We start from the raw sequence: 27,515 nt of genomic DNA on the forward strand, positions 1-27,515 counted from the left end.
TTCTTCATCTGTCAGATGGGCCCTAATGCCCAAGACCTTGGGGAGTTGTTCCAAAGACAGCATGGGCCAATGCATGCAGCCTTTTTTTTTTTTTTAGCACATAGAATCCCCAGAGAAGTGACTCCCTACCGTTTCCCACCGGGGATCCCACCCTGATGATGCTTGGACCAAATCCACCCACAGATACGGCTTGTTTGGTCTGCAGGGTGTTGGAAACTTGGCAGGTTTAAACACCATCAGGTAGTGGGCATGAACCTCTCAGCTCCCCATGACCCCCGCCACTCCCTGTGGTTTCCACCCTAACCCTCTTCTCTCTCCTACCTGCCTGATCCTAGGGGCATGAGAGGTCACACCCCTGCCCCAGCCTGCTCCCCTCTCTGTCCCCACTCAGCCAGGCTTCTTGGAGAGAGCTGAGGTCAGACGGGGCTCTAGACCGTTCACGGACGGTCAAGGAGCCCATTGTGGAAACCAGGCATCTCCTTACGGAAGCCAGGATACCCATGTGATGACTGTGCAGACTGAAAGGTCTCCTCCCCACCCCACCGCCTCTTTCAGTGAGAGCGTGTCTGTCTCACCAGATGTTTCCATGGCGGTAATTTTGCAGGACTAGTCATTGAAAGCTGCCCGGGCTGTCCTTCTCATACAGCTATTTCCTGATTAATTCACAGCACACACTTGCGCTGCGCCTCCGCTAAACAGAGAACACATCCGTATAAACATGTAAAAGAGGGCTTTGAGAACTGACAGGCGGCAAATAGTAGCCTGCCATCCTGCAATTGGACGATTGAAGCTGGGTTCCTGTGGTGTAACACGGGCTTGACGTTTCTCATCCTAAATTGCTACGGAAACCTTCGTAGCAATAACTTAGTGAACTAGGAAGTTAGTTGGAGCTTCATTGCCTGGCTTTCAGGAGGGCTAAGGCAGGGGGAAATAAGTATAGATGGACACCTCTGGGATCTCAGATCTTGTATCCCAAGAGCAGATCAGAAGCCAAAGCAAGATGGAAAATGGTCTGGGGTTGAAACCAACAGGCTACCATTTTTCTGATGAGGTTTCTTCTCTGAAGATTGTTAGAGAACAGTGTTCCCCGGGGAGAAAAATGCCTGTGTTTATTCACTTAGAATTCCAAAGGGATTACTGAGCAGCAGCTATGTGCCAGGCGCTTGTGGCGCCCTTGGACGAGATTAGTAGGGTCTCTGCTGTCTTGGAGCTTAACTTTGAGTGGGGGAGACAATAAATAAGTTAGAAAGCTGATAAATAAGACCATTTCAGAGACCAGAAGGAAAGAAAACAGGGCCATGGGCTAGAGAGGTGACTGGATGGGGTGGGGGCTGCTCTAGGGAGAGCAGCCACATCTCTCTGAAGACAAGGAGGTGCCAGCCTTGCAGGTTTCCGGAGCAGAACATTCCAGGCAGGTGCCCAGGTCCCAAGGTGGGCAGGAGCTCCCTGGGGTCACAGAGCAGCAAGCAGAGCGGTGTGTTGGAAGCAGAAGGGGAGGGGAGAGAGAGGTCGTCACAGGACCAGATCACGCAGGCCACATTGACCACTGAAGGGAGCTGGAATTTATTCTCCGCGTAGTAGGAAATCATTGGGTGTTTTTTGGTTTTTTGGTTTTTTGGGGTTTTTTTTTGCGGTACGCGGATCTTTCACTGTTGTGGCCTCTCCCATTGCGCGCAGGCTCAGTGGCCATGGCTCACGGGCCCAGCCGCTCCGCGGTACGTGGGATCTTCCCGGACAGGGGCATGAACCCGTGTCCCCTGCATCGGCAGGCGGACTCTCAACCACTGCGCCACCAGAGAAGCCCCATTGGGTGGTTTTAAGCAGGGGCCTGCCGTGATCTGATTTAAGTTGTTTTGGTTTGGTTTGGTTTTTTCTGGCAGCACCGTGCGGCTTGTGGGATCCCAGTTCTCTGAGCAGGGATTGAACCCGGGTCCCCTGCTGTGGAAGCGCAGAGTCCTAACCACTGGATCGCCATGGAATTCCCTGATTTAAGTTGTTTTTTAAGAAAGACTGGCTGCTGGAAACGAAGTGTGTGTGCCGGGGTGGGGTGGGGGTGGGTGGGTGACGGTGCAGAGTGGAAACGCAGAGAGTACTTAGGAGGATACGGTTGTTGTCTCCAGGAGAGATGACTGTGGCCCGGGCTAGGAGGCGGCCGCCATTCAGGGAGAAGAGGTCAGATTCCAGAGGGGTTTTGGAGGTAGAGCTGCAGGGCTTCTGATGGATTGGATGTGTGAGTGAGACAGCAAGAAGACTCAAGGACTCCTAGGTTTGGGGCAGCTGGCTGAACGGCGGAACCACTTTTGAGATGAAAGAAGACAAGGTTTGGGAAGAGTGGGTTGATCATTCTGTTTGGGGCCTGTTAAGGTTGAGACGCCTGTTAGATATCCAAGAAGAGAGGTCACGTGGTCACTGTGGGCTGGATGGAGAGGTCAGGACTGGAGATTAAAATAGTCAGGAATCCAGTGTTCATTGGCATTATTCACAATAGCCAAGACATGGAAGCAACCTAAATGTCCACTGACAAACGAATGGATAAAGAAGATGTGGTACATATACACAATGGAATACTACTCAGCCATAAAAAAGGACAAAAATAATTCCATTTGCAGCAACATGGATAGACCTAGAGATTATCATACTAAGTGAAGTAAATCAGACAAAGACAAATATCATATATCACTTATATGTGGAATCTAAAAACTGATACAAATGAACTTATTCACAAAATAGAAACAGACTCACAGACATAGAAAACAAACTTATGGTTACCAAAGGGGAAAGGGGGTGGGGAAGGATAAATTAGGAGCTTGGGATTAACATATATACACGACTATATATAAAATAGATGAACAACAAAGACCTACTATATAGCACAAAGAACTATATTCAATATCTTGCAGTAAAACATAATGGAAGGGACTTCCCTTGTGACACAGGGGTTAAGAATCCACCTGCCAATGCAGGGGACACGGGTTCGATCCCTGGTCCGGGAAGATCCCACATGCCGCGGAGCAGCTAAGCCCGTGTACCACAACTACTGAGCCTGCGCTCTAGAGACCGTGAGCCACAACTACTCAACCCACGTGCCACAACTACTGAAGCCCGCGCGCCTAGAGCCCGTGCTCCGCAACAAAGAGAAGCCACCGCAATGAGAGGCCCGCACACCACAATGAAGACTAGCCCCCGCTCGCCACAGCTAGAGAAAGCCCACGCACAGCAACAAAGACCCAATGCAGCCAAAAGCATAAATAAATAAATAAAATTTATTTAAAAAAAAACCATAATGGAAAAGAGTATGGAAAAGAATATATATATACACACACATATATAAAACAGAATCACTTTGCTGTACATCTGAAACTGAAACAACACAGTAAATCACCTATACTTCAATAATAAAGTAAAATTAAATAGTCAGGAGTCACCAATGAGAGAATGATAGTTAGGGCCCTGGGCCTGAGTGGGACCCCTGGTGAGAGGGTGCAGGAAAATCGGGAGGCCGGGGACCAGCCTAACCGGTCAAGGCCCAGCTGAAGAGGAGCAACAGCAGGGAGCCTGGGCTGCGGTGAGAGCAGGGGGCAGGAGGACAGCCTACCTGAGAATGGAGAACTTCCCGGTGGGTCTGATCCCCTGCTAGACCCTAAAGCTGATTGTCCAAACCAGGGCACCCCTCAGAGTGAAAAGAAGGCTCTATGAGTGATAGACCAGGGCAACGGGAATAAGTCAGAATCGTCCAGGCAAACAGGGAAGTTCTGTGACCCAGTTTCTGGCACCCTTGGCAGGGTGGGTTCGTGTAGAGGAGGAGGCAAAGGCCAGTGGGCAGGAGGCGCAGCTATGACTGTGACTCTTAGAGTTTGCTGTAAAGGTGGACAAACAGATTGTGGGGCACCCCAGCAATAAGAAGGAATAAAACTACTCATTGACACAACATGGATGAATCTCAGAGTTATTATGCCGAGTGAAAGAAGCCAGGCCCCAAAGAGTGCATAGTGTGTGATGCCTTTTATAGAAAAATTCTAGAAAATGCAGAGTAATCTATGGTGACAGAAGGCTGATGGGTGGTTGGCTCGGGGTGGGGAAGAAGATAGGGTGGCAGGGATTACATAGGGGTATGAGGAAACCTTGTGTGTGATGGGTGTGTTCATTACCTTGATCATGGGTGTATATGTGTTAAAACTTATCAAGCAGTATGCTTTTTTTTTAATTGAAGTATAGTTGATTTACAATGTTGTGTTAGTTTCAGGTGTATAGCACAGTGATTCAGTTATATATAGTTATATACATATGTGTGTGTGTGTATATATATATATATCCTTTGCAGACTCTTTTCACTGAGAAGGTTACCACAAAATGTTGAATATAGTTCCCTGTGCTATAAGTAGATCCTTGTTGGTTATCTATTTTATACTTAGGAGTGTGTATCTGCTAATCCCAAACTCCTAATTTATCCCTCCCTTTCCCCTTTGGTAACCATAAATTTATTTTCTATGAATGTGGGTCTATTTCTGTTTTGTAAATAAGTTCATTTGTATCTTTTTTTTAGATTCCACATATAAGCAATGTCACATGATATTTGTCTTTCTCTGTCTTACTTGACTTAGTATGATCATCTCTAAGTCCATGCATGTTGCTGCAAATGGCATTATTTCATGCTTTTTTTATGGCTGAGTAATATCCATTGTGTATGTGTATGTATATATATATATATATATATATATATATATATATATATATATACACACCACATCTTCTTTATCCATTAAGTTGTATGCTTTAAACATGTACAGTTTACTGTATGAGGTATATATTATATTCCTCGAGAAAGCTGTTTATTAAAAATGTTTTTGTGTAAAGAGGTATGGCCAAATAAGGCAGTAGCAGGAGGAGGTGTTATTTGATTTTTTTTTTCTTTTCTTTTTTTTTTTTTTTGGCTGCGTTGGGTCTTCTTTGCTGTGCGTGGGCTTTCTCTAGTTGCAGCAAGTGGAGGCTTCTCTTCGTTGTGGTGCGAGGGCTTCTCATTGCAGTGGCTTCTCTTGTTGCGGAGCACGGGCTCTAGGCGCACAGGCTTCAGTAGTTGTGGCATGCGGGCTCAGTAGTTGTGGTGCACGGGCTTAGTTGCTCCACGGCATGTGGGATCTTCCCAGACCAGGGCTCGAACCCGTGTCCCCTGCATTGGCAGGCGGATTCTTAACCACTGCGCCACCAGGGAAGCCCCCTAATTTTAAGTATGACCCAAGAAGCGTTGAATACCTGCCTGATACGGGGCATATGTGCTGGGAAAGGAGGAGACAGAAGGCTAGCAGGGACCCCTTTGTGAAGGTTACTGTATGTCATGCTGGGGGGTTCGGAATTCATCTCATGGGTCTAGTGTTCTCCACACAAGTGCAGCGCTCACACCGCATCCTCTGGGCTCCCCTCCACTTGTGGCCACAGCTGCGCTGGGACAGTCCCAGGCGTGCTGACTGGGCACCACTTCCAGTGCTTCCAGGCTCTAAGCCTTTCTGCTTGGGTCCTTTTGCCAAAGCCTCTAGAGGGCTTAGCCTGTGGTCATGGCAGGGAGTCAGTGTCCCCAGGGGCATCCATCAACAGCAGGGAAGGGAGTCAGTGGATAAACACCCAGCCTCCCGCCTTTGGAGGGACACTTCTGCGATGCATTCTGCCGGTCCCTCACAGTGTCCCAGCTGGATGGAGCCCCAGTTCCCCACAGCAGTGACCAGCCCCAAAACCTTTTTGGGTTTTCACCTGCCCTACCTGACTCTCCCTCTTAGGAGCACCTGCTGATAAGCTACCTGCACTCAAATCCTTGTCTCAGGCTCTGCTCTCAGGGCCCCCAAAATATGGCACCCATGGAACCTAGGGCATCTGCATTTTATGTGCCTGCCAAGCTTTTCTGACACAGGAGGCCCAGGAACCATACTTTAAAGAACCCTGCTATAGGCAGTGAAAAAAACATGAAGAATTTCACAAAGGGATGTGACTGGGCCAGATCTGCTTTTGTAGAAAACTAACACGGGTGACAATGTGAAGCTGAGGTCGGAGGAGCAAGAGACAGGAAGCAGGGAGACCAATCAGCAGGCTATTACATGTGTCCCAGCAGGAGGTAATGATGATGAAGATGGCCATGGAGGCCGCCTCTTTGTGAAAATCCTTTGATTTATAACATATGTAACCCTTTGTGCCAAAATGAAAAGGAGTCTGATTTAACAGCCCCAGTGCTGTAGTCTCAGAAAGCTCACGTTTCCAGCGTCCCACATTTGTCTTTTTCATCTGCTCCCTTCAAATTCTGATACATCAGTCCTATGCCACGCATCTTCATTTTGTGAAATTTTGTGTTTTCAGGATCTTGACATTGGGGCCAAAAACGTGAAGCTTTATGTCAACAAAAAACTCATCTTTGATGGCAACTTAGACAAAGGAGGTGACGAGGCCCCACAGAGCATCCTGGTGGGCCTGCAAAATGAGAGAATGGAAAACAGCGTTGCTGCCCACTCAGAAGAAAGCAAAGGTGCCCGCAAGAGGAACAGCACCGATGGGGACGAGGAGCTCGGTGCCCATTACTCGCAGCCAGCTGGAGCAGCAGAGGATGTGAAGGTTTCTTCACAAGGAAATTTATTTGGTGGAAGGATGAATCCTCCTGACTGCATGGAAGACAATTTGTCCAAGTTAGAGGAAGAGTGCAGCTTTTTAGCCGCACCATCCTCGCCAGGTGGCATGCCCAGTGTCCCTCCCCACTCCTCCCCTGAGGAATGCCCTCCTGCTCTTGACCAGGAGCTCTCGCTGATCCAACAGCTGGAAAACCTTATGGGCAGAAAAGTCTCTGAGCCTCCAGGGAAAACCCCATCCTGGTTACAACCTTCTCCCACAGGGAAAGGCAGGAAGCAGGGAGGCCCGAAGTCAAAACCCCTCTGGCTGAGTCCGGAGAAGCCGCTGGACTGGAGAGGCAGGCTTCCATCAGCGGATATCATCCGTGAGGGGCCTGGAGAGACCGAGGCTGGAGATAAAGGCCCCAGGCGTGAGCAAGGGCGGGCAAGCAGCTGGAATGTCATTGCCAGCGAGAGAGCTCAGAGAGCGACCCCCAGAGTCTGCAGTGATGACTTCGACATCTTTAACCAACCCTCCCACAGGGAGCACCCTGCTAGTGGGAGGAGGGGCCTGAGGAAGGATGCCCTCAACAGCAGTCATGGTGATGGCCAGCCAGACAGCAGAGGTAAGCTTGGGAAACAGTCTGACTCGGGGCCATCTTACCTGAGCCCAGGGCCACTGATTGGCATGAAGCCATTTTGCTCCCTGGACCTCAGTTTCCTCATCTGCAAAGCAAGTGGGTTCTTCTCAACTAAGGGTCACAAATTCCCTGTCTCAGGGGCCACAGGGGTGGCAGCAGTGAGTGAAAAGGGCAAGGCACACTTTGCATGTTAAACTCATAGATATATTTGTCATTACCTCCAAGATATGTTCCTTTGTCCATTTTTCTTGCAAAACATGGCTTTTCCAATCTAGACTGTTATCCCACCTCTGATAGAGATGTTGGTCTCTAAGAACTTCACTTCTTCTTAACCATACCATTAGAAAAATAATACAAGTGTGATGAAAAATAGCAATTAATTCTTGCCTGGGGGTTGGAAGGACTATAGGGAATGGTGAGGACTATGGTATTCAGGAATACAAGACCAGTATGCCAGATCTCCCTTTTCCTTTTATCAAGAGAAATCAAAATTGTAGAATATTCTTGTTTTTTAACATTGGCAACTGATGGAGATTATTTTTAAACCACTGTGTGGGTCAAAAAATATATATATACATCTGCTAGCAGGATTCACCTGCTTTGTGAACTTTGTAGTAGATTATCTCTAAGAGATCTGAAAGGAGGTGCCAATGGCTGGGTTTCTGAATATTTGCCCTCAAATTTGGTTACTGGGATGGAGTGTAGCATAGCAACAAGGAGTCAAACCATTTGAATTCAAGCTCTGCTACTTATAGGTCTGGGACCTCTAGACTGGGCCCTACAGAGCTGGGCATTTCCACTTTCTGAGCCTCAGCATCTTCATCTGTGAAATGGGAATGAACCCCCATGCCCCACAGTGTTGTGAAAAATGAATGAGTTGATAGCTTCAAATGAGTTGATAGCCAGAGCCTGGCATGTGGAAAGTGCTCCAGAAGTGGTGGCCATGATTTCAACACTAGCTTCTACATCCTTTCTTGCCCACAGAGCTCCTGGACCTACGAAGGCAAGGCTCACCTCTAGATCCTCTGAGTTTATCCCCACCCCCTACCACACAGGAGCAGAAGCCCTGGAGTCAAACTGACTGGGCATGTATCCTGGTTCCCCACTGCCCACCCACACCGTGGGCAAGTTCTGAAATCCCCCTGAGCCTCAGTTTCCTCGTTTATAAGGACACCAGTAATATCCAACTCACGAGGGGCTGGGAGGATCAAATGAGATCCTACATGTGCAGCATTTGGCACTGTGCCTGGGACATAGAGCACCCAACAGATGTTAGCTGCTGCTATTTATTATTATTATTATTATTGTTATCATCATCATTGTCATCGTCATTCCCATTCTGTGACTCTGCCTCTTGGTGTATCTGTATGTGAAGCCAATGTATATATTTTTAGTGAATTACATTAGCATCTGCACTATTACTGTCTACTGGACAGACCCCAAAGGCCTGCATTTAGCCAGAGTTTACACATAGAAATGTGAAGAGTTTGTGGCTTCTTTCAGACCCTTAATGTTACTTAGGGCAGAGCAAGTCCCTCAGACTCTTGAGTGCCTTTCCATGGTGAGCAGCTGGCTCCCTTCTCCCAGGCAGAGCTTCCCCTCTGGCTCCCCAGCCTTACAGATTCTGCTGCCCACCCCCACCAAGACTTAACCCTGAGACTGGGTATCAGGGAGAAGAGAAGAGTAGGAGAACAGAACTGAGAAGCTCTTTGGGGGCAGGGACTGCATCTTATTTGTGTTGGGGTCCCCAGGACCCAGGTGCCTGACTCATGGTGGGTCTTCTGCAGTGTGGGAGAAATGATGGAAAGAAGGAACTGCAATGGCTAGATGCATGGCATGTTTGCAGTAAGCCAGGCTGTCATTTGGGCACGTTACTCAAACGGGTTCATTTAATCCTCATACCAGTCCCATTTTACAGATAAAGAAAATGTGAGGTAAGAAAGCAGGGTGAGATGGGAGGTTCAAGATGGTGGCATAGGAAGATCCTGAACTCAGCTCCTCACATGGGCACAACAAAAGTACAGCTACATGTAGACTAATTCCCTCTGAAAAGGACCTGAAAACTGGATGAGCAGAGTCTCCACAAGAAAGGGTAAAAGGGCAGCATCAAGGCAGATAAGAGAGGCAGAGAGATGATCTCATCAAGGAAAAAAACCACACCCCAGGTGTGACAGTCCACAGATGGGAGGGATTACACAGGTACAGTTACTTTCCCTGGGGATTGAGGGATTTGAGCTGCACGTCAGGCACCCCAGTCCTTAGATCCTGCACAAGAGAGATGAGGCCCCAAAACATCTGGCTTTGAAAACCAATGGGGAATACACTCAAAACTATAGAACTGCAGAGAATGGAAAGCTAGCTTTTAAAGGGCACACTCACACTCACTCCACCTGAAAACCAGCAAAAAAACACCAGACTGAAAAGTGCATGGACCATAGGTGAATGGGATCCACCTACTAATCTTGAAGCATCTGCTGAAGAGGCAGGAATGAGTTGGGACGCTCCCTGGGGACTGAGAAACTGGAGGGGGCCGTTTTTCCAGTCTCAGGCTACCTTGCTGATTCCAATGCTGGTGGGTGCCATTTTGAAATTCTCCCTCTAGTCTGTTAGCACCAGCTGGCACACCCCATTTAGAGCCCCACCCACCCCTGCACCTCAGCCAGGCCTCACAGCTGACTATGTGATAACCCTGCCCACTAGAACCCATCAGCCATTGTGGCCAGCACTGCAATCTTTCCAGGGGCCAGCCCTGCCCACCAATGCATGGCAGCAGCATCCACGACCCTGCTACAATAAGAGGGTGCACGCAACCCATAAGGGGACACTGCTTGAGGACCTGGCTCTGGTGGCCAGGCATGATTGCATTTCTGAGCCCCATAGGACATCTCCTACATAAGGCCACTCCTTCAAGACCAAGAGAGGTAGCTGATTTACTTAATATATAGAAACAAACACAGAAAATTAGGCAAAATGAGGAAACAGAGGAATATATTCCTATCAAAAGAACAAGACAGAACCACAGAAAAAGAACTAAACAAAACAGAGATAATCAATCTACCTGATAAAAAGCTCAAAATAATGGTCAAATTATGCTCATAGAACTTGGGAGAAGAATGGACAAACATGGCGAGAACAACAAAGAAATAGAAAGTATCACACAAATTATAACTGAACTGAGAAATACACTAGAGGGGTTCAACAGCAGATTGGATGAGGTAGAAAAACAAATCAGCAAGCTGGAAGACAAAGCAATGGAACTCACCCAGACAGAGCAGCATAATGAAAAAAGAATTTAAAAAAAATAAAGATATTTTAAGGGATCTTTGGGACATCAAGCAGAATAACATTCATATTATAGGCTCCCAGAAGGAGAAGAGAGAAAGGGCAAGAAAAATTATTTGAAGGAATAGTGGCTGAAAATTTCCCTGGGGAAGGAAACAGACATCCAGGAAGCCCAGAGAGTTCTGAATAAGATGAACCCAAAGAGACACCCACCAAGACACATTATAATTAAAATGGTAAAAGTTAAGGATAAAAAGAGAATCCTAAAAGCAGCAAGAGAAAAGCAACTTGTGACATACAAGGAAATCCCTTTAAGGCTGTCAGCAGATTTTTTTTCAGCATAAACTTTACAGGCCAGAAGGGAATGGCATGACATATTCCAAATGCTGAAAGAAAAAAACTTCCAGTGAGAATTCTCTGCCCAGCAAGTTTATCATTCAGAATTGAAGGAGAGATTAAGAGTTTCCCAGGTAAGCAAAAGCTGAAGGAGTTTATCACCACTAAACTGGCTGTACAAGAAATGTTAAAGTGACTCCTTTAAACTAAATGACACTAATTAATAATATGAAAACATACAAATGTAAAAATCTTAGTGGCAAAGGTAAATATATAATAAAAGTAGTGGATCAATCAGTCATAAAGCACAACTTCCCTGGTGGTGCAGTGGTTAAGAATCTGCCTGCCAATGCAGGGGACACGGGTTCAAGCCCTGATCTGGGAAGATTCCACATGCCGTGGAGCAGCTAAGTCTGTGCACCACAAATACTGAGCCTGCGCTCTAGAGCCCGCATGCCACAACTACTGAGCCTGTGCTCTAGAGCCCATGAGCCACAACTGCTGAGCCCACATGCCACAACTACTGAAGCCCACATGCTCTAGGGTCTGTACTCTGCAACAAAGAGAAGCCACCACAATGGGAAGCCCATGCACCGCAACAAAGAGTAGCCCCCGCTTGCCACAACTACAGAAAGCCTGCACGCAGCAACAGAGACCCAACACAGCCAAAAATAAATAAATAGATAGATAGATAAATAGATAGATAAATAAATGTGTTTATTTATCTATTTAAAAAATCAATTATAAAGCAAGCTTGAAGGTTAAAAGGCAAAAATGTTAACAATTAACTAAAATTACAATAGTTTGTTAAGGGATACATAAAATAAAAAGATGTAGTACTTGTCATCAAAGTATAAAATGTGTGGAGGGGGAGTAGAAAGACAAAGCTTTGGAATGTGTTCAAATTTAAGTTGCTACCAACTTAAAACAGACTGCAGCTTACCTGGGATGGCATGTGTGATCCTCATGGTAACCACAAGGAAAAAACTCACAGTAAATACACAAAAGAAAATGAGAAAGGAATCTAAATATAGCACTAAAGAAAGCCACCAAAACATAAGGAAAATGAGAAAAGAAAAAGAAAGGAACAGAGAAGAACTACAAAAACAGCCAGAAAACAATTCACAAAATGGCAGTAATTACCTACTTACCAATAATTACTTTAAATGGGCTAAATTCACTAATCAAAAGACAGAAAGTGGCTTAATGGATTAAAAGAAAAAAACACTCATCTATATGCTGCCTACAAGAAGCTCATTTCAGAAGTAAGGACACATGCTGACTGAAAGTGAAGGGATAGAAAAAGATATTCCATGCAAGTGAAATGAAAAGAAAGCTGGAGTAGCTATTCTTATATCAGACAAAATAGACTTTAAGACAAGACTATAATAAAAGACAAAGAAGGACATTACATAATGATAAAGGAGTCGATGCAACAAGAAGTTATAACATTTATAAATGTATATGCACCCAACATAGGAGCACCAAAGTATATAAAGCAAATATTGATGGACTTAGAGAAATTGAAAGCAATACAGTAATAGTAGGGGACTTTAACACCCTGCTTACCTCAATGGATAAATCATCCAGACAGAAAATTGATAAGGAAACATCAGACTTAAGCAACACATTATAGCAGATCGGATGAACAGATATATACCAAATATTCCATCCAAAAGCAGCAGAACATACATTCTTCTCAAGTGCACATGGAACATTCTCCAGGATAAATCACATGTTAGGTCACAAAACAAGTCTCAATAAATTCAAGAAGATTTAAATCATACCAAGAATCTTTTCCAACTACAGTGGTATGAAACTAGAAATCAATCACAAGAAAAAAATGGGGAAAACCACAAAAACAAGAAGATTAAACAACATGCTACAAAACAACTGGGGGTGGGGCAGCATTGAAGAAATCAAGGAGAAACAAAAAATACCTGGAGACAAATGAAAACAGAAATACAACATACCAAAATCTGTGGGATACAGCAAAAGTGGTTCTGGGAGGGAAGTTCATAGCAATACAGACCTACCTCAAGAAATAAGAAAAATTCCCAATAAACAATCTAACTTAACACCTAAAGGAACTAGAAAAAAAAGAACAAATAAAGCCCAGAATTAGTAGATGAAGGAAATAATAAAGATCAGAGCAGAAATAAATGAAGTAGAGACTAAAATAAAATAGAAAAAAATCAGTGAAACTAGGAGCTGATTCTTTGAAAAGATAAATATAGTTGACAAACCTTTAGCTAGACTAACCAAGAGGAAAAGAGAGCGGGCTCAAATAAATAAAATCAGAAATGAAAGAGAAGCTACAACTAATACCACACAAATACAAAGGATCATAAGAGACTACTATGAACAATTATATGTCAGTAAATTGGGCAACCTAGAAGAAATGGATAAATTCCTAGAAACAAACAATCTTCTAAGACTGAATCATGAAGAAATAGAAAATTTAAATAGACCAATTACTAGTAAGGAGATTGAAACAGTAATCAAAAATCTTCCAACAAACAAAAGCCCAGGACCAGACGGCTTCACTGGTGAATTCTACAAAACACTCAAAGAAGATTTAATACCTAGTCTTTTCAAACGCTTCCAAAAAATTGAAGAGGAGGGAAACCTTCCAAACACATTTTATGAAGCCAGCATTACCCTGATACCAAAACTGGACAAGGACATCACCAAAAAAAAAAAAAAAAAAAAAAAATTACAGACCAATATCACTGATGAACATACATGCAGAAATTCTCAACAAAATATGAGCGAACCTAATCCAACAATACATTAAAAGTCTCATACACCATGAATAAGTGGGATTTATTCCAGGGATGCAAAGGTGGTTCAATATCCACAAATCAATCAACATGATACAACAAAATGAAGAATACAAATCATATGATTATCTCAATAGATTTAAAAAATGGTTTTGACAAAATTCGACATTTACTTATGATAAAAATTCTCAACATCGTTGGTATAGAGGGAACATACCTCAACATAATAAAGAGCATATGTGACAAACTCACAGCTAACATCATACTCAATGGTGAAAAGCTGAAAGTGTTTCCTTTAAGAGATCAGGAACAAGACAAGGATGCACACTCTCACCACTTTCATTCAACATTGGAAGTCCTAGCCACAGCAATTAGGCAAGAAAAAGAAATAAAAATCATCCAAATCAGAACGGAAGAAATAAAACTCGCTATTTGCAGATGACATGATACTATATATAGAAAACCGTAAAGACTCCATCAAAAAACTGTTATAACTAATAAATGAATTCAGTAAAACTGCAGCATACAAAATCAATATACAGAAATATGTGGCATTTCTATACACTAATAATGAACTGTCAGAAAGAGAAGTAAAGAAAACAATTCCATTTACAATTGCATCAAAAAGAAACAATACTTAGGAATAAATTTAATCAAGGAGGTTAAAGACTTGTACACTGAAAGCTATAAGATACTGATGAAAGAAATTAAAGAAGACACACACACACAAAATGAAAGATATTCTTTGCTTATGGATTGGAAGAATTAATATTGTTAAAATGTCCATGCCATACTACTAAAGCAATCTATAGATATAATGCAATCCTTATCAAAATTCCAGTGGTGTATTTCACAGAACTAGAACAAATAATTCTAAAATGTATATAGAACCACAAAAGATCCCAAATAGCCAAAAGCATCTTGAGAAAGAAGAACAAAGCTGGAGGTATCATGCTCCTTGATTTTAAATTACACTACATAGCTATAGTGATCAAAACAGTATGATACTGGCACAAAAAGAGACACACAGATCAATGGAATAGAATTGAGAGCCCAGAAATAAACCCATGCACATATGGACTATTAATCAGTGACAAAGGAGCAAAGACATAGAATGGAGAAAGGACAGTCTCTTCAATAAATTGTGTTGGGAAAACTGGACAGCCAAATGCAAAGGATGGAACTAGACCACTATCTTACACCATACACAAAAATTAACTCAAAATGGATTAAAGACTTGAATATAAGACCTGAAACCATAAAATTCCTAGAAGAAAACATAGACAGTAACCTTATTGACATCAGCCTTATAAATGTTTTTGTGGCTCTGACTCCAAAGGCAAGAGAAACAAAAGCATAAATAAATAAATGGGACTACATCAAACAGAAAAGGTTATGTACAGTAAAGGAAGCCATCCTCAAAATGAAAAGGCAACCTACCGAATGGGAGAAGATATTCGCAAATCATATATCTTTTAAGGGGTTAATATCCAAAATATATAAAGAACTCATACAACTCAACAACAGAATACAAACAGATTTAAAAGTGGGAAGAGGGTCTGAATAGACATTTTTCCAAAGAAGACATACAGATGGCCAACAAGCACAAGAAAAGATGTTCAATATCACTAATTATCAGGGAGATGCAAATCAAAACCACAAGGCAATGTCCCATCACACCTGTTAGAATGGCTACTATCAAGAAGACAAGAAATAATAAATGTTGGAGAGGATGTGGAGAAAAGGGAATTCTTGTACACTGTTGGCAAGATTGTAAATTGGTGCAGCCACTATGGAAAACAGTATGGAGATTCCTCAAAATATTAAGAATAGGACTGCTATATGACCCAGCTATACCACTTACGGGTATTTATCTGAAGAACATTAAAACACTAATTTGAAAAGATATATGCACCCCCATGTTCATTGCAGCATTATTTACAAGAGACAAGATATGGAAAAAACCTAAGTGTCCACTGATGAATGAATAAAGAAGATGTGGTATATATATATATACATATATATATAGTATATATGTACATGGAATAATGTATGTACAATGTAATACTTCTCAGCCATAAAAAAGAATGAAATCCTGCCATTTGCAACAACATGGGTGGACCTTGAGGGTATTATGCTAAGTAAAATAAGTCAGACAGAGAAAGACAAATACCGATGACTTCACTAATATGTGGAATCTAATAAACAAAACAAACAAAATAAAACAAAGACAAATTTATAGATATGGAGAGCAGATTAGTGGCTACCAGAGGAGAAGGCAGTTGGGGTGTGGGTGAAATGGATGAAGGAGGTCAATTGTATGGTGATGGATGGGAGCTAGATTTATGTTGGTGATCACTTTGTAGTGTATACAGATGTTGAACCACAATGCTGTACACCTGAAAGTTATATGATTAAAAAAGAGAAAAGAAAAGAAAATGTGAGGTTTAAGTAACTTTCCTCGGGTCACACAGCCAATAAGTGTTAGAGCAGGATTTGAACCCAGGCAGTCCTGCTCCAGCATCCATGCTTCGAACTACTACCCTACAGTGCCCTGTTTCCCCAGCTGTCATCAGCCACCTGCCCCAGAAGAGCTAGGCAATTCCAAACCTTCCTGGTAAACAGACCCAAAGAACCTCTGGGAGTTATGAGGTGATGGGCATTTTTCTAACTTGTCCATGTTCAGAAGACTTTGTCTCACTTTAATTTCCTTCCAGGCATTTCACTGCTTGGCTCAACACACATTAAGAACTGAGCCCCTGAGATTTCATGCTTGTTAAGCTGGTCGTGCTAAAAAGGAAAGTTGCTTAGAAATTTTAAATTACCCATTACATAGAGCCAAATCCCATAGCCATGCCCTTCAGGAAAGGTGGGGGCCAAGCCCTCCAACAGTGCTTGTAGAATGAATGACTGCCCACGATCCTCCCTGGGACTGGAATCGTGCTGTCACCATAATAGAGAGCCTGGAAATCCTTTTGTTAAACAAAGTATCTCATTGTAATGACATCTGCATTTTGGAAGTGTCTTTATCAGGGGTCAGTTAGCTACAGGTGAATGAAATCTCATCGGCCCAGTTTGAGCAGTAAAATGGGGTGTTATTTGAGAAGCTCCTGGACCCCCAAAGACAGGAAGCATCACATGGGATTTGAAGGAGGAACCAGAAAGCCAGTAGGCACCGAGGAAGCTTCTCCCTGACTCTCCAGGGCTGCTGGGTCCTGCCTCTGCTTCTTTGCAGGTCCACTCTTCCTCACCCCTCCTCTGTGCACATGGCAGGAAATGGCTTCGCAGTCCAAAAGCGACAATTTCCCAGCTCTAGCTCCAGAATACAATTCCAGAGTCTCAGGGTGGAAGCTGATTGGCTGGCATGGGTCAGGTGTCCACTCCTAGTCCAATCAGCTATGGCTAATTGGCTGTTCACCTCGAATAAACGTGGTTTTGTTGCATCTCACTACATGCTTTTTCACTCCCATTTTAATAGCAATTAATGCCTACCTCATAGTGGTGCCAGTGATTTTTATAAACTGAAGTTCAGAACTTTGCAGTTCATATTAATCTCCACCAAAGAGTAGTTTTGAACCTTTAATCCCATCATCTCATACTGGTCCCTCCCAGACCATGTGGACTACAGATTAAAGCAGTAGCTTTCTGTTGTCAGTTCAGATTTGTTGGCAGGAATGTTGACAGACAGGACAAAGCACCAATCCCAGCAGTTGCCCAACTCCCAAAGTCTAATGAGTCATGTGTGACAGAGGGAAACGTGGGCCCCAGCCTGCTGTTTCACCTGAGAGGTCCAAGACAAAGTCTATACCTCTCTGCTTTTAAAACCCAGGACGTACGTACATCTCAGGGAGAATAGGTCAGAAAGCAGATACAGGATAAAAGCCAAGTCCTGCCTTTCTTGCACCCCCTGGCAGAGAAAGGCAGGCTGAGTCCCCTGACACGTGACTTTTGGCGCTTTCTCCTCGGTTGCCCTTGCAGACCAACCCAGCCCATTCATTTCAGTCAGTGGAAATCAAATCACAGTAAACTGAGGTCATGACGATCCATATGGGAAATTCCTTCTGCCAGATGTTAAGCCTCATGCCTGGAAGAAAGGATGGAAGGAACTCCTGGGGTCTTGTTAATGACAGCTGAGAAGGAGGGGAGAGGACAGGAGGTGCAGGAGAACTGACTGGTGGAGGGGGAGTCCCTCAGCATCCAGCCCTGAGCACAGGGGGTACGTGATGGTGGCACCAACCACCCGTCCCTTTACTGGCACACATTTATTGAGCACTTCCAGGCACCAGGTTCTGTGCCAGGCCCTGTGATGCAGCAGGGAACAGGGCAGAAAAGGCCTCTCCAAGAAGGAGGGTGTCAAGAAGAGCCAGCGAAGTGGGGATCTGGGGGAAGAGCGTTCCTGGCAGAGGGCACAGTAAGGGCAAAGACTCTGAGGCAAGGAGAGACTTGTGTCCATGGAATGAAAGGCTGGCATGGCTGGAGTGGGATGCTCGTGGAGAGAAGGGTGTGAGGCTAGGCTGGAGAAGTCAGCCGGGAGTTGGGGGTCCACACTCAGGGCCCTAGGGGCACGGTGAGGAGTTAGATTTTCTTTATTCTCAATGTAGTAGAGATAATGCCAATTAGAGGGGTTGATGACAAACTCCATTTTAGGTACCCGGAGTTTGAAGTGACAGAGTGGACATGTCTGGACCGTCCAAGGGGTCTTTGGAATTGGAAGATGGTACCCCAGGAAGAGAGGCCAGAACTTGGCTGATGTCAGTGAGCAGGGCCCGCATGGGAGCCAGGAGCTGGATGAGGGCAGGGTTGGGAGAGGACGGCATGGAGCTGAGGGCTTTGGGCACAACCAGACTTAGCGTGCAGGGAGGAGTGGAGGGCGCCATGACACAAAGAGAGGAGCTGTTGGCCGGGGAAGTGGAGAACCAGGAAGGGATGATGTCTCCTAAGCTGGTGGAGGGGGGCACTGCTGAGTGGAGGAGCTTTGCCTGGGATGTCGAGCAGGGAAGGAGAACTGAGAAAAGGTTGTGTACTTGGAGTCATTGTGTACTTGGAGAAAGTCACTTCAGTGGAGGGTTGTGGGAATTATAGGACTCTTAGGGATGCCAAGAACAGAAAACCACAAAGGGATTGACTTCAGGTGCAGCTGGATCCAGGGGCTCAAATGATTGTCATCAGGACTCTGCATCTCTCAGCTCACGTTCCCCAGGTTGGCTTCATTCTCAGCCAGGCTCCCCACACACAGAGTGTAGCAAATGGCCACCACCAACTCCACCCCTCCGTCCTACCAGCTCAGCAGTGCCAATTTAAAGAGAGCCCCTCTCTGTCCCCGTACTTCCTTTCACGAGCCCAGCTTGGAAGGATGCTGTCCGTGTTTTGCCTAATCTGCATGGACTGAAGGTGGGGAAAAATCAGAATTTTGTTCCTAGGAGAAGGAGAAGTGGAATCTGGGTGGGCAAAACAACTCTGCCCACAGGAGCCAAGTTTCAGGGGGTCGAGAGAGGGTGATGGTGGTGAGAGAGGGCAGTGGTGATGAGGATGTAGTGTCTTCGGTGAAAGGAGGGAGAAAATAGGATGGTCGTGGGAGGGAGCCCCAAGATCAGGTCAGTTTCCTTTCTCTTTCAGGTAGGAGAGATTTATGCATGTCTGCAGACAGAGAGAGGGGAAGATGCCAGTGCGGAAGGAATGATTGAAGATTCTGGAGAGAGGAGATAATTGATGGGGCCAGGCCCCCGAGGAGACAGGCAGAAAATGGAGTGCAGGGCGCAGCATGATATGAAAGAAGGAAAAACAGAATGTCAGTGTCATCAGCTGCTGTTTTTCCAGAATGACACCCTTAGATGGCAGTTAGCCATGGCGTGGCCGTGAGGACCGGCTGCTGCTTAGATGCACACACCAGGGCTTTAATATTCTACAAGCAGGAGAGCAGGGCCCTCAGAGCCATGCCTCTGAGGGCCAGGCCCGTGTTCTCCGCATGCCCCAGACGCAGCTTCGGCTCTTGGAGCCAGTTTAAGCACGAGTAGAAGTAAATTCCTTACCTTGTAATATACCTGGGTTGTTTGATTTTTTAATAGAATTTGTCCCTGATTATAAAAATTACACGTAGGGAACTTAGAAGATACGGTGTCAAAGAAGAAAGTACAAGTCTTTCCTACTCACCACGCAGAAACGATGATATTAACACGTCAGGACATGCTGCCCACACTAGGAGAGGCCTCATCTAAAATGGCCGATCTGGCTCTTTTTTTTTTTTTTTTTGCGGTACGCGGGCCTCTCACTGTCGTGGCCTCTCCCATTGCGGAGCACAGGCTCCGGACGCGCAGGCTCAGCGGCCATGGCTCACGGGCCCAGCCGCTCCGCAGCATGTGGGATCCTCCCAGACCAGGGCACGAACCTGTGTCCCCTGCATCAGCAGGTGGACCCTCAACCACTGCGCCACCAGGGAAGCCCCCTGGCTCTTTGTTTTTCCATGTAACATTCTTTCACAAGCCTTCCGCCTGCTATTAGGCAGTCTTTGAAACACCCCGTTAGAGTCACGTGGCTGTGACAGTCTTCAGAGCAGACCCTGGGGTTGCTGACTCAGACTCCGCAGGCAGCAGCATCGCCCTGGGTCGCGTGAGTTTCTGAAAAGGTTCTCACACAAGCAGAGAGTGTTCCCTTGATTTGCATGGTAGTCGCATTCTTAGAAAATTCAAAGTACACCGAGAAACACTGTGCTCTTTGTAAAACAACTAGGTTCCAGACTCGGGTGACCATAAGCAATTTTTTTACCGACCTGAATGGCGCCTGAGACAGGAGAGCGTACTCTGTGCCTGGAACCATCCCCGGCAGTGAGGGACAGTCGCATCCCTGGTCCCACCCTTCAAGTGCCAGCAGGGCCAATAGGCACTGAGATAGCCAAGAGCATCGAACCACCCACTGGTTTCTAGAATTTCCCCTGAGGGTGACCCCCACCCAGCTGAGAGCCACTGGGTGAAACGATCTCTAAGGGTCCCCACTTCCACACACGCCACTAATGGGGCTTCGCCTCTCCTGTGTCCTTCCTTCCAGAAGATGCCTGGTCCACCCGGACGCCACTGCGGCCCCAGTGGCACAGCAAGCAGGAACACACCTTACGTGAATCGTGGAACTCCCTCACCGTCTTTGACCACTCCCACCAGGGACGCATCTCCAACGTGGAGTTCCAAGGCGACATCCTGGGTGAGTTCCTGCAGCAGCAGAAGAGCAGCCGGCACAGTGACCAGCCGCACCCCTGGAAGGAGGAGAAGCCGGAGCCCATGAAAGGACAGGACCACGGCTCCCTAGAGATAGATGACGGGGGTGACTTTAAAATCCCCGTCTTGCCTTACGGACAGCACTTGGTCGTCGACATCAAGTCCACGTGGGGGGACAGGCACTACGTTGGCCTTAATGGGATAGAAATATTCAGTTCCAAGGGAGAGCCGGTGCAAATTGTGAACATTCAAGCCGACCCCCCGGACATCAATATCTTACCGGCCTATGGGAAAGACCCCCGTGTGGTCACCAACCTTATCGATGGGGTGAATAGGACCCAGGACGACATGCATGTCTGGCTGGCCCCCTTCACGCCGGGCAAGTCCCACTCCATCTCCATCGACTTCGTGCAGCCTTGCCAAGTCGCCCTGATCAGGATCTGGAATTACAATAAATCGCGGATACATTCCTTCCGGGGTGTGAAGGACATCACGATGCTGTTAGATACGCAGTGCATCTTTAAGGGAGAAATCGCCAAAGCCTCGGGAACCCTGACGGGAGGTACAGAATGTCTGTAAGAATGCTCTCGAAACCCCTACCTGCTACTGGCTGAGGCTCTGAAGCAAAACTAACCTTAGTGGCTAGCCAGTGACAGGTCTCTCTCCTTTTCCAAGAGCTGGCCCGCTCCTCCCCTTTTGCTGCTGGGTGTGAAAGAGCTGACCTCACTGAAATGCCTCCCCTGGGTACCAGCCTTACTTAGCTTCCTAGGGCCTGAGCCTGATGAGTGCAAGTGAGTTATGGAGGGAGTGCTCTCAGGAGACCCTGTAGGGCAGGGAGGGGTGTAGGATATGGAAGGGTGGGGGGAAGAAGCTAGGCAAGGATATCGTTTCAGGGGAAGCCCAGCTTCAGCCTGATCCCAAGGGGAGCTCTGGAGTGTAAATTGCAGGGTCTGTCCTGCCTTAAGGCAAAGCAGCAGGGCTTCGGAACCCTCGGACTCCCCTGGTTGGGACATAACTCCCACACCCTTCCAGGAAGACCCCCTATAAGGATCGGCAAAGGATCTGGATGGGGCACCAACAGCATCAGCTACCGTGCCTCACCCGCGCCTAAGAAACATCCCTTATTTCATGACAGACCACAGTGATTCTCATTAGATGAGGTGCCTTCATTAAATCTATGTGGTTCTTATGGTCTGTGAATTCCATTTGCAAATACGTAAAGAAGAATAAGGCTCAGTTACACAAATCAAGACCTGTTAGTGGTTTGGGACTTTCTAGCCCAAAGATTGGTGGGTTTAGGTTCCTGGTCTGCACATCACTGGGACACGGGGTGAGCTGACTCTTCTGTCTTCCTGGTACCCCGTCAGCTCCAGAGCACTTTGGAGACACAATCTTATTCACAACCGATGATGACATTCTTGAGGCCATCTTCTGTTCTGATGAGACGTTTGACTTGGACGTGGAGAGCCTGTGCAGCCTGCGGTGCGAGGAGGCGCTGAGGAGGCCCAGCACGGCCGACGGCTGGGGGGAGGAGAGGCCCTACACCCAGGCTGGCTCCTGGGCTGATGACCAGGTAGGACTGGAGGCGGGTGGGCGCCCCAGAGAGACTTCTTCTCCTGACTCAGAGTATACCAGGAGGAATGAAGATGGATCTCGTTTAAGCTGCTGGTGCTCCCGTTTTGACATTTCCCATTTTTCTGCTTCATTTTTGTTCTGTAGGTCATATTTCATTCTCTAATTATTTTTTATTTTTTTTAAACCAAAGTGAAGGAAGTATTCAAATTTTAATCAAAGCCAAGGGAAATCAGTTCTGTGTCATTTCTCTAATTTAGAGGTTGACAGTCTCAGGGGAATTTTTACTTTGGGTTACATTTTGATCACTCACTGTTGTTTTTGATGGAAGGGCTAGAAATGCTTTTAATAGGCGACTTGAGAATTAAAAGAATGATGATCCTGGCAATCACTTATTGGGCACATACCGTGATCCAGTTGTGGAGCACCTTGTTATGGTGTTTAACCCTCCTGACAGCCCTTGGAGTAGAGATGATTAATATCCCCGTTTAGGAAACCAAGGCTCAGACAGGCTAAGGGCCTTACCCAAGGGCATATCTTGGGAGAATAACAAGGCTAGAACTTGAATGCAGGACTCCAAAGTCTGTGCTTTTTTATTTATTTATTTATTTTTGCGTTACGCGGGCCTCTCACTGTTGTGGCCTCTCCCATTGCGGAGCACAGGCTCCGGACGTGCAGGCTCAGCGACCACGGCTCATGGGCCCAGTCGCTCTGCGGCATGTGGGATCCTCCCGGACCGGGGCACGAACCCGTGTCCCCTGCATTGGCAGGTGGACTCTCTACCACTGCGCCACCAGGGAAGCCCCAGAGTCTGTGCTTTTAATGGACAAATTATCAAAAATGAAAGATGACCTTCAGGGCAAGGGTCAGCCCAAGTCAAAGACGAGTAATCAAGGTGAAGAGACACCAGGGTCTCCGGGGATGTTCTTGAGGCCATAGGAGAAAGAGGAGATGGTTAAAGAGGGTGGGGGGAAGAGTGGAAAGAACCAGGAACCACGGACAAAAGGTTCGGACACAGGAAGGTCATGACCAAGGCGGTACAGTGACATGCCCCTGCCCCGCCCACTCAGACAAGCTAGCTCATTGTTGATGGTTGTCCTGATTTTTTCAAAGAAAGCCAGAAATCTGGATTGTTATGTAAAAATATCCCCATTAAGAAATGTTGGCAACTAATCCATGAGGTTTTCAACCCTTCTGCGGGCCACAAAACATGTCCGTGGTCTGGCTTTGCTGCGCAGGCCTCCAGCTGGGAGATGGCCTTGAGGCCTTTCATTCCAACATTTTCCAAATGGCAAAGTCCCTGCTCAGGAGCTCTGATAGGATCTAGTCCTGGGAGGGGCAGGGAGGGATCACTCTCTCTGCCTTAGAGATAGCACCTCGAGCTCAGGGAGGCCTTGTCAGTGTCACACCCCTAGCAGGTGGCTGGGCTGGAGCTGCCCCACGCCCACCTAGGTGTCCCGGGTCAGGTGCATCCACCAGGGGGCGTGGCAGGAGGCTCAGGGAGGGCAGGGTGCCAGGGAAAGCAGGAGAAGGCACGTGGGTTCCAGGGCAGCAGCTTTCCGGGAGGCCACTCAGCATCAGGGGTTAACTTCTGGCAGACAACCTTCCTCTCCCTCCTCCCCATAGCCGGGCAGGGGCCTGGAGAGGCTGTCCCTAGGGACTGGACTGAGGGGTCATCAGGGTGTCATTGGTACCGAAACACCATCCCCACTAAAAACTCTAAGATCCAGACAAGCAACTTCACCTCTTTTTGTATCTCAGCTTTCCTGTCTGTGACGTAGTACAGGCACTTCTACCCTGACTTACGGTGCAGAGATCTAATGAAAAGAGTTTACATAGAGACCCAAGAAGCAGGGTGTGGCAGCCCACCGTGTCTGTAGACCAAGGGTTCTTTATCTGCCTGCCCATGGGAATCACAGAGGAGGTTTTAAAAATGCAGATGCACAGGCCCCAGGATTGAGAACCACTCTCTATGTTTGAATTCTTTCTTCTCTTTCCCTCCATCCCTCCCTCCAGATCTCTCTCCCTCCCCCCTTCCTCTGGTTCACTAGATAAACTAGATAGGGCCCTTCCCTGTACCAGAAAATCTAATCACCTGAGCTGGTTAGTGTCAAACTCCTCCCCTACCAGTAAGAACTTCCGGCAAGGACTCAGATGCACTCAGGGTTTCTGGGCCCGCCCGTATTACCAGTCATGGAGCTCCCACCAGGGCAGAAAACACAAGAAAAGACACTGGGGCTTACCTGGGGCACAGAGTGGGCATCTAGCTGGGAAGATGCCCAGTGAGCTGCGTGGGTATCACTAAAATCACCCCCTTTCCCTCTGCTTCTCTCCAACCTGTGTGCAGACGCCTGAACCAGAGCTGCCCCCCAGCCCCCCTGTCCCTGAAGTCACCACGCCAGAGCCGGGCGTCTACCAGGGCATCTGTGAGTACCTTCTCTGGGGGCAATGTCAGGGGAAGGAGGACCATCACGGGTCGGGGGTGGGGAGGGAGTCATGGCCACTTGGGACGGGGTTTCCTGGGACAGTTGGGCAGGTTGTACCTTGGCACAGAGACACCAGGCCCCGGGATAAGTCAGGGCTGAAACTAGCCTGCATTGGCAACACTGGCCCGGGCAGGGCTGCATACCTTCAGAGGAGGGGTCCTCCTGGCAGTGTGCCCTCCCAGAGGGGCACTTCTGCATTTCACACGCAGACGTCTTACGTGTTAGCTGCAGCCCTGACCCGGGAGGCAGCAGTTGGAGCCCAGAAGTTATAGAGCAAGAAGACGTAAGAGCCAGAGAGACTTGGGCATCTGTCAGTTAGGGGTTTGAGTTGCCCCTTCAAACTGGACCACAGAGCAGGTGCTGGAGCAGAGAAAGCCTGCATCCTCCTGGCTCTAGGTGGGGTGGGGCAGCAGGAGTACTGGCGCAGGTGCCAGGTCTTCTGAGAAGTCAGAAATCGGGATTTTTACATGAAATCTCCAGATTTTTCAATGTTGGTGACTAATCTTACAGTATTTTAAAACACCCTATGAGCCAAACAAAACACGTGTGTTCGGCCAGCCGGCTGCTGGTGGTGGCCTCTGAGCAGATCCCGTCTGGGTTTCGCTGTGTCTGTTCTTCTGTCTCCTCTGCCGGTGTGCCATTCCAGCCAGTTCCTCTCTTACTCCGCGTACTTCCCACCAGCACCTCCGCCTGCATCCCAGGGAATCCTCAGGCCCAGCGTTGCGCTGTGATCTCTCCCACCGGTTCCCTGTTCACAGGCTCTGGGGGCTTGCTCGCTGCGGCCTCCCCTCCTGCTCTTTCTTTTTTTTTTAATTTTTTAATTTTTGGCTGCGTTGGGTCTTCTTTGCTGCGCGCGGGCTTTTCTCTAGTTGTGACGAGCGAGGGCTACTCTTCATTGCAGTGCGCGGGCTTCTCACTGCGGTGGCTTCTCTTGTTGCGGAGCACGGGCTCTAGGCACGCGGGCTCAGTATTTGTGGCTCGCGGGCTCTAGAGCACAGGCTCAGTAGTTGTGGCGCATGACCGGCTTAGCTGCTCCGCGGCATGTGGGATCTTCCCAGATCAGGGCGCGAACCCGTGTCCCCTGCATTGGCAGGCGGATTCTTAACCACTGCGCCACCAGGGAAGTCCCCCTCCTGCTCTTTCCTGCCCCCTTGTGCCTGTCATCTGCCTCCAGTTATCTTCTGAAAAGAAGAGACGTGCCATTGTCACGCCCCCTCCCCACCTCCCCACCATCGTCTCCAGAACGAAGCCGGAGCCAGGATGTGTCAGAGTTTAGCCTCCTCCCCGCCCCCAACTGCCCCTGCAGGCTTCTGTTCCCTGCTCTCCATCCCTGCCCACTGAAAGGATGTCGACTGTCGATCGGGTTCCCAAGAAGCAGCCTCTGAGATGGAGTTTCCTGGGGGCATGCTTTTGGGGGAGGGCAGGAAGCAGGGCTGGGCAGAGGGAGAACTGGGCCGTGGGGCAGTCACACCAAGGCCTCTGCCAGCTCCACAGGGAGCTGCAAAGTCCCCTGGAAGTTGTCCCTGAGTTGAGTAAGGGGGCTGGGCCTTTACATGCCTGTGTTAACATGTCACTGGATATGGGCTGGTGAGGGGCAAAGCCAGGATTAGTCACAAGTGAGGGGACTCAGCTGTGGGCTGTCAGCTGTCAGCACTCCCAGCCACTGGAGGAATGAGCCCTTCTGCCCTGGGGATGGGAGGTGGGGTCTGGGTGGCGCCCCGCACTGTCCTCCACTCCGCCTTCCTAAGGCCTTGCTGTAATCCCATCCCCAGAAGCCTTCCCCACGGTGCCCACTGAGAATTCAGCTCTCCCTTTCTCACTCCACAAGGACAAATGACCTCTTAGAAAAGACGAAGTCTTCCTTTGAATCCTCACAGCCCCTTACTTTCCAGAACTCTCTCTCAATTACTTTGGACTTTGGGACAACCGAGTAATTTAAAAGCCAACCTAATGTAGTCAAGAGCCTGGTTTGAGGCTTGGTTGCGTATCCCATTCAGGCAGTGTGCTGGGGCTTTCCCTCCCTTATCTCACTCACAGCTCCTATTCTCCCCATTTTTCAGATTAGATTAGGAAACTGAGGCTCCGAGAAATTGAGAAAGCCACCCAAAGTCACACAGCTAATACAAGGCCAAGAACGGGACCAAGCATATCTGAATTCAAAGCGCAGGTCCTCACCACTCAACACACTCTCTGAGAGGCTGCCTTACCTCAGAGGTCTTTGGGAAGAGTCAGCATCCCCACAGAGCTGTAAGGTCCTAGAAGACAGCAATCATTTCTTGTTTAGTCTGGACTCCCCTAGGTTGGTCAGGATCCTGAAGGGTGGGGTCAGGGGGGAACAATGGAACTTGAATTCCAGTTGAGTTAAGCAAAAAAGAGCATTTCTTAGCTTATGCAACTAAAAAGATCAGGCGTTGCTAGTTTCCCCGTACTGCTGGATCCAGGTGTGCAAATGACGTCATCAAGCCTTGGCATCTCCCTGCATCTCTCTGCCCTATTTCTCACTCTCTTGTCCGTCTCCCATTCAGACTCTGTCCACATGGGAGCTCCTAGAACCTGTACCCGGTAATCCCAGGTAAAAGAACTTCTGTTTCCCAATAAGTCCAACAGTTGTCCCAGAATTGTCTCCTCA

General features: G+C 47.3%; 1 protein-coding gene across 1 annotated transcript in view; it reads left to right on the forward strand.

Moving 5' to 3' along the window:
• Positions 1-27,515, forward strand: part of KATNIP (katanin interacting protein) — a 145,182-nt gene that overhangs the window by 96,745 nt on the left and 20,922 nt on the right. The window contains exons 13-16 of the mRNA XM_079720130.1: positions 6,340-7,207; positions 20,665-21,390; positions 22,196-22,401; positions 24,748-24,826. Coding sequence (XP_079576256.1) covers positions 6,340-7,207; positions 20,665-21,390; positions 22,196-22,401; positions 24,748-24,826 — 1,879 coding nt within the window. The remainder of the gene's footprint in view (positions 1-6,339; positions 7,208-20,664; positions 21,391-22,195; positions 22,402-24,747; positions 24,827-27,515) is intronic.

Source organism: Hyperoodon ampullatus, assembly GCF_949752795.1.
Source record: "Hyperoodon ampullatus genome assembly, chromosome: 14".
Classification (NCBI taxonomy): Eukaryota; Metazoa; Chordata; class Mammalia; order Artiodactyla; family Ziphiidae; genus Hyperoodon; species Hyperoodon ampullatus.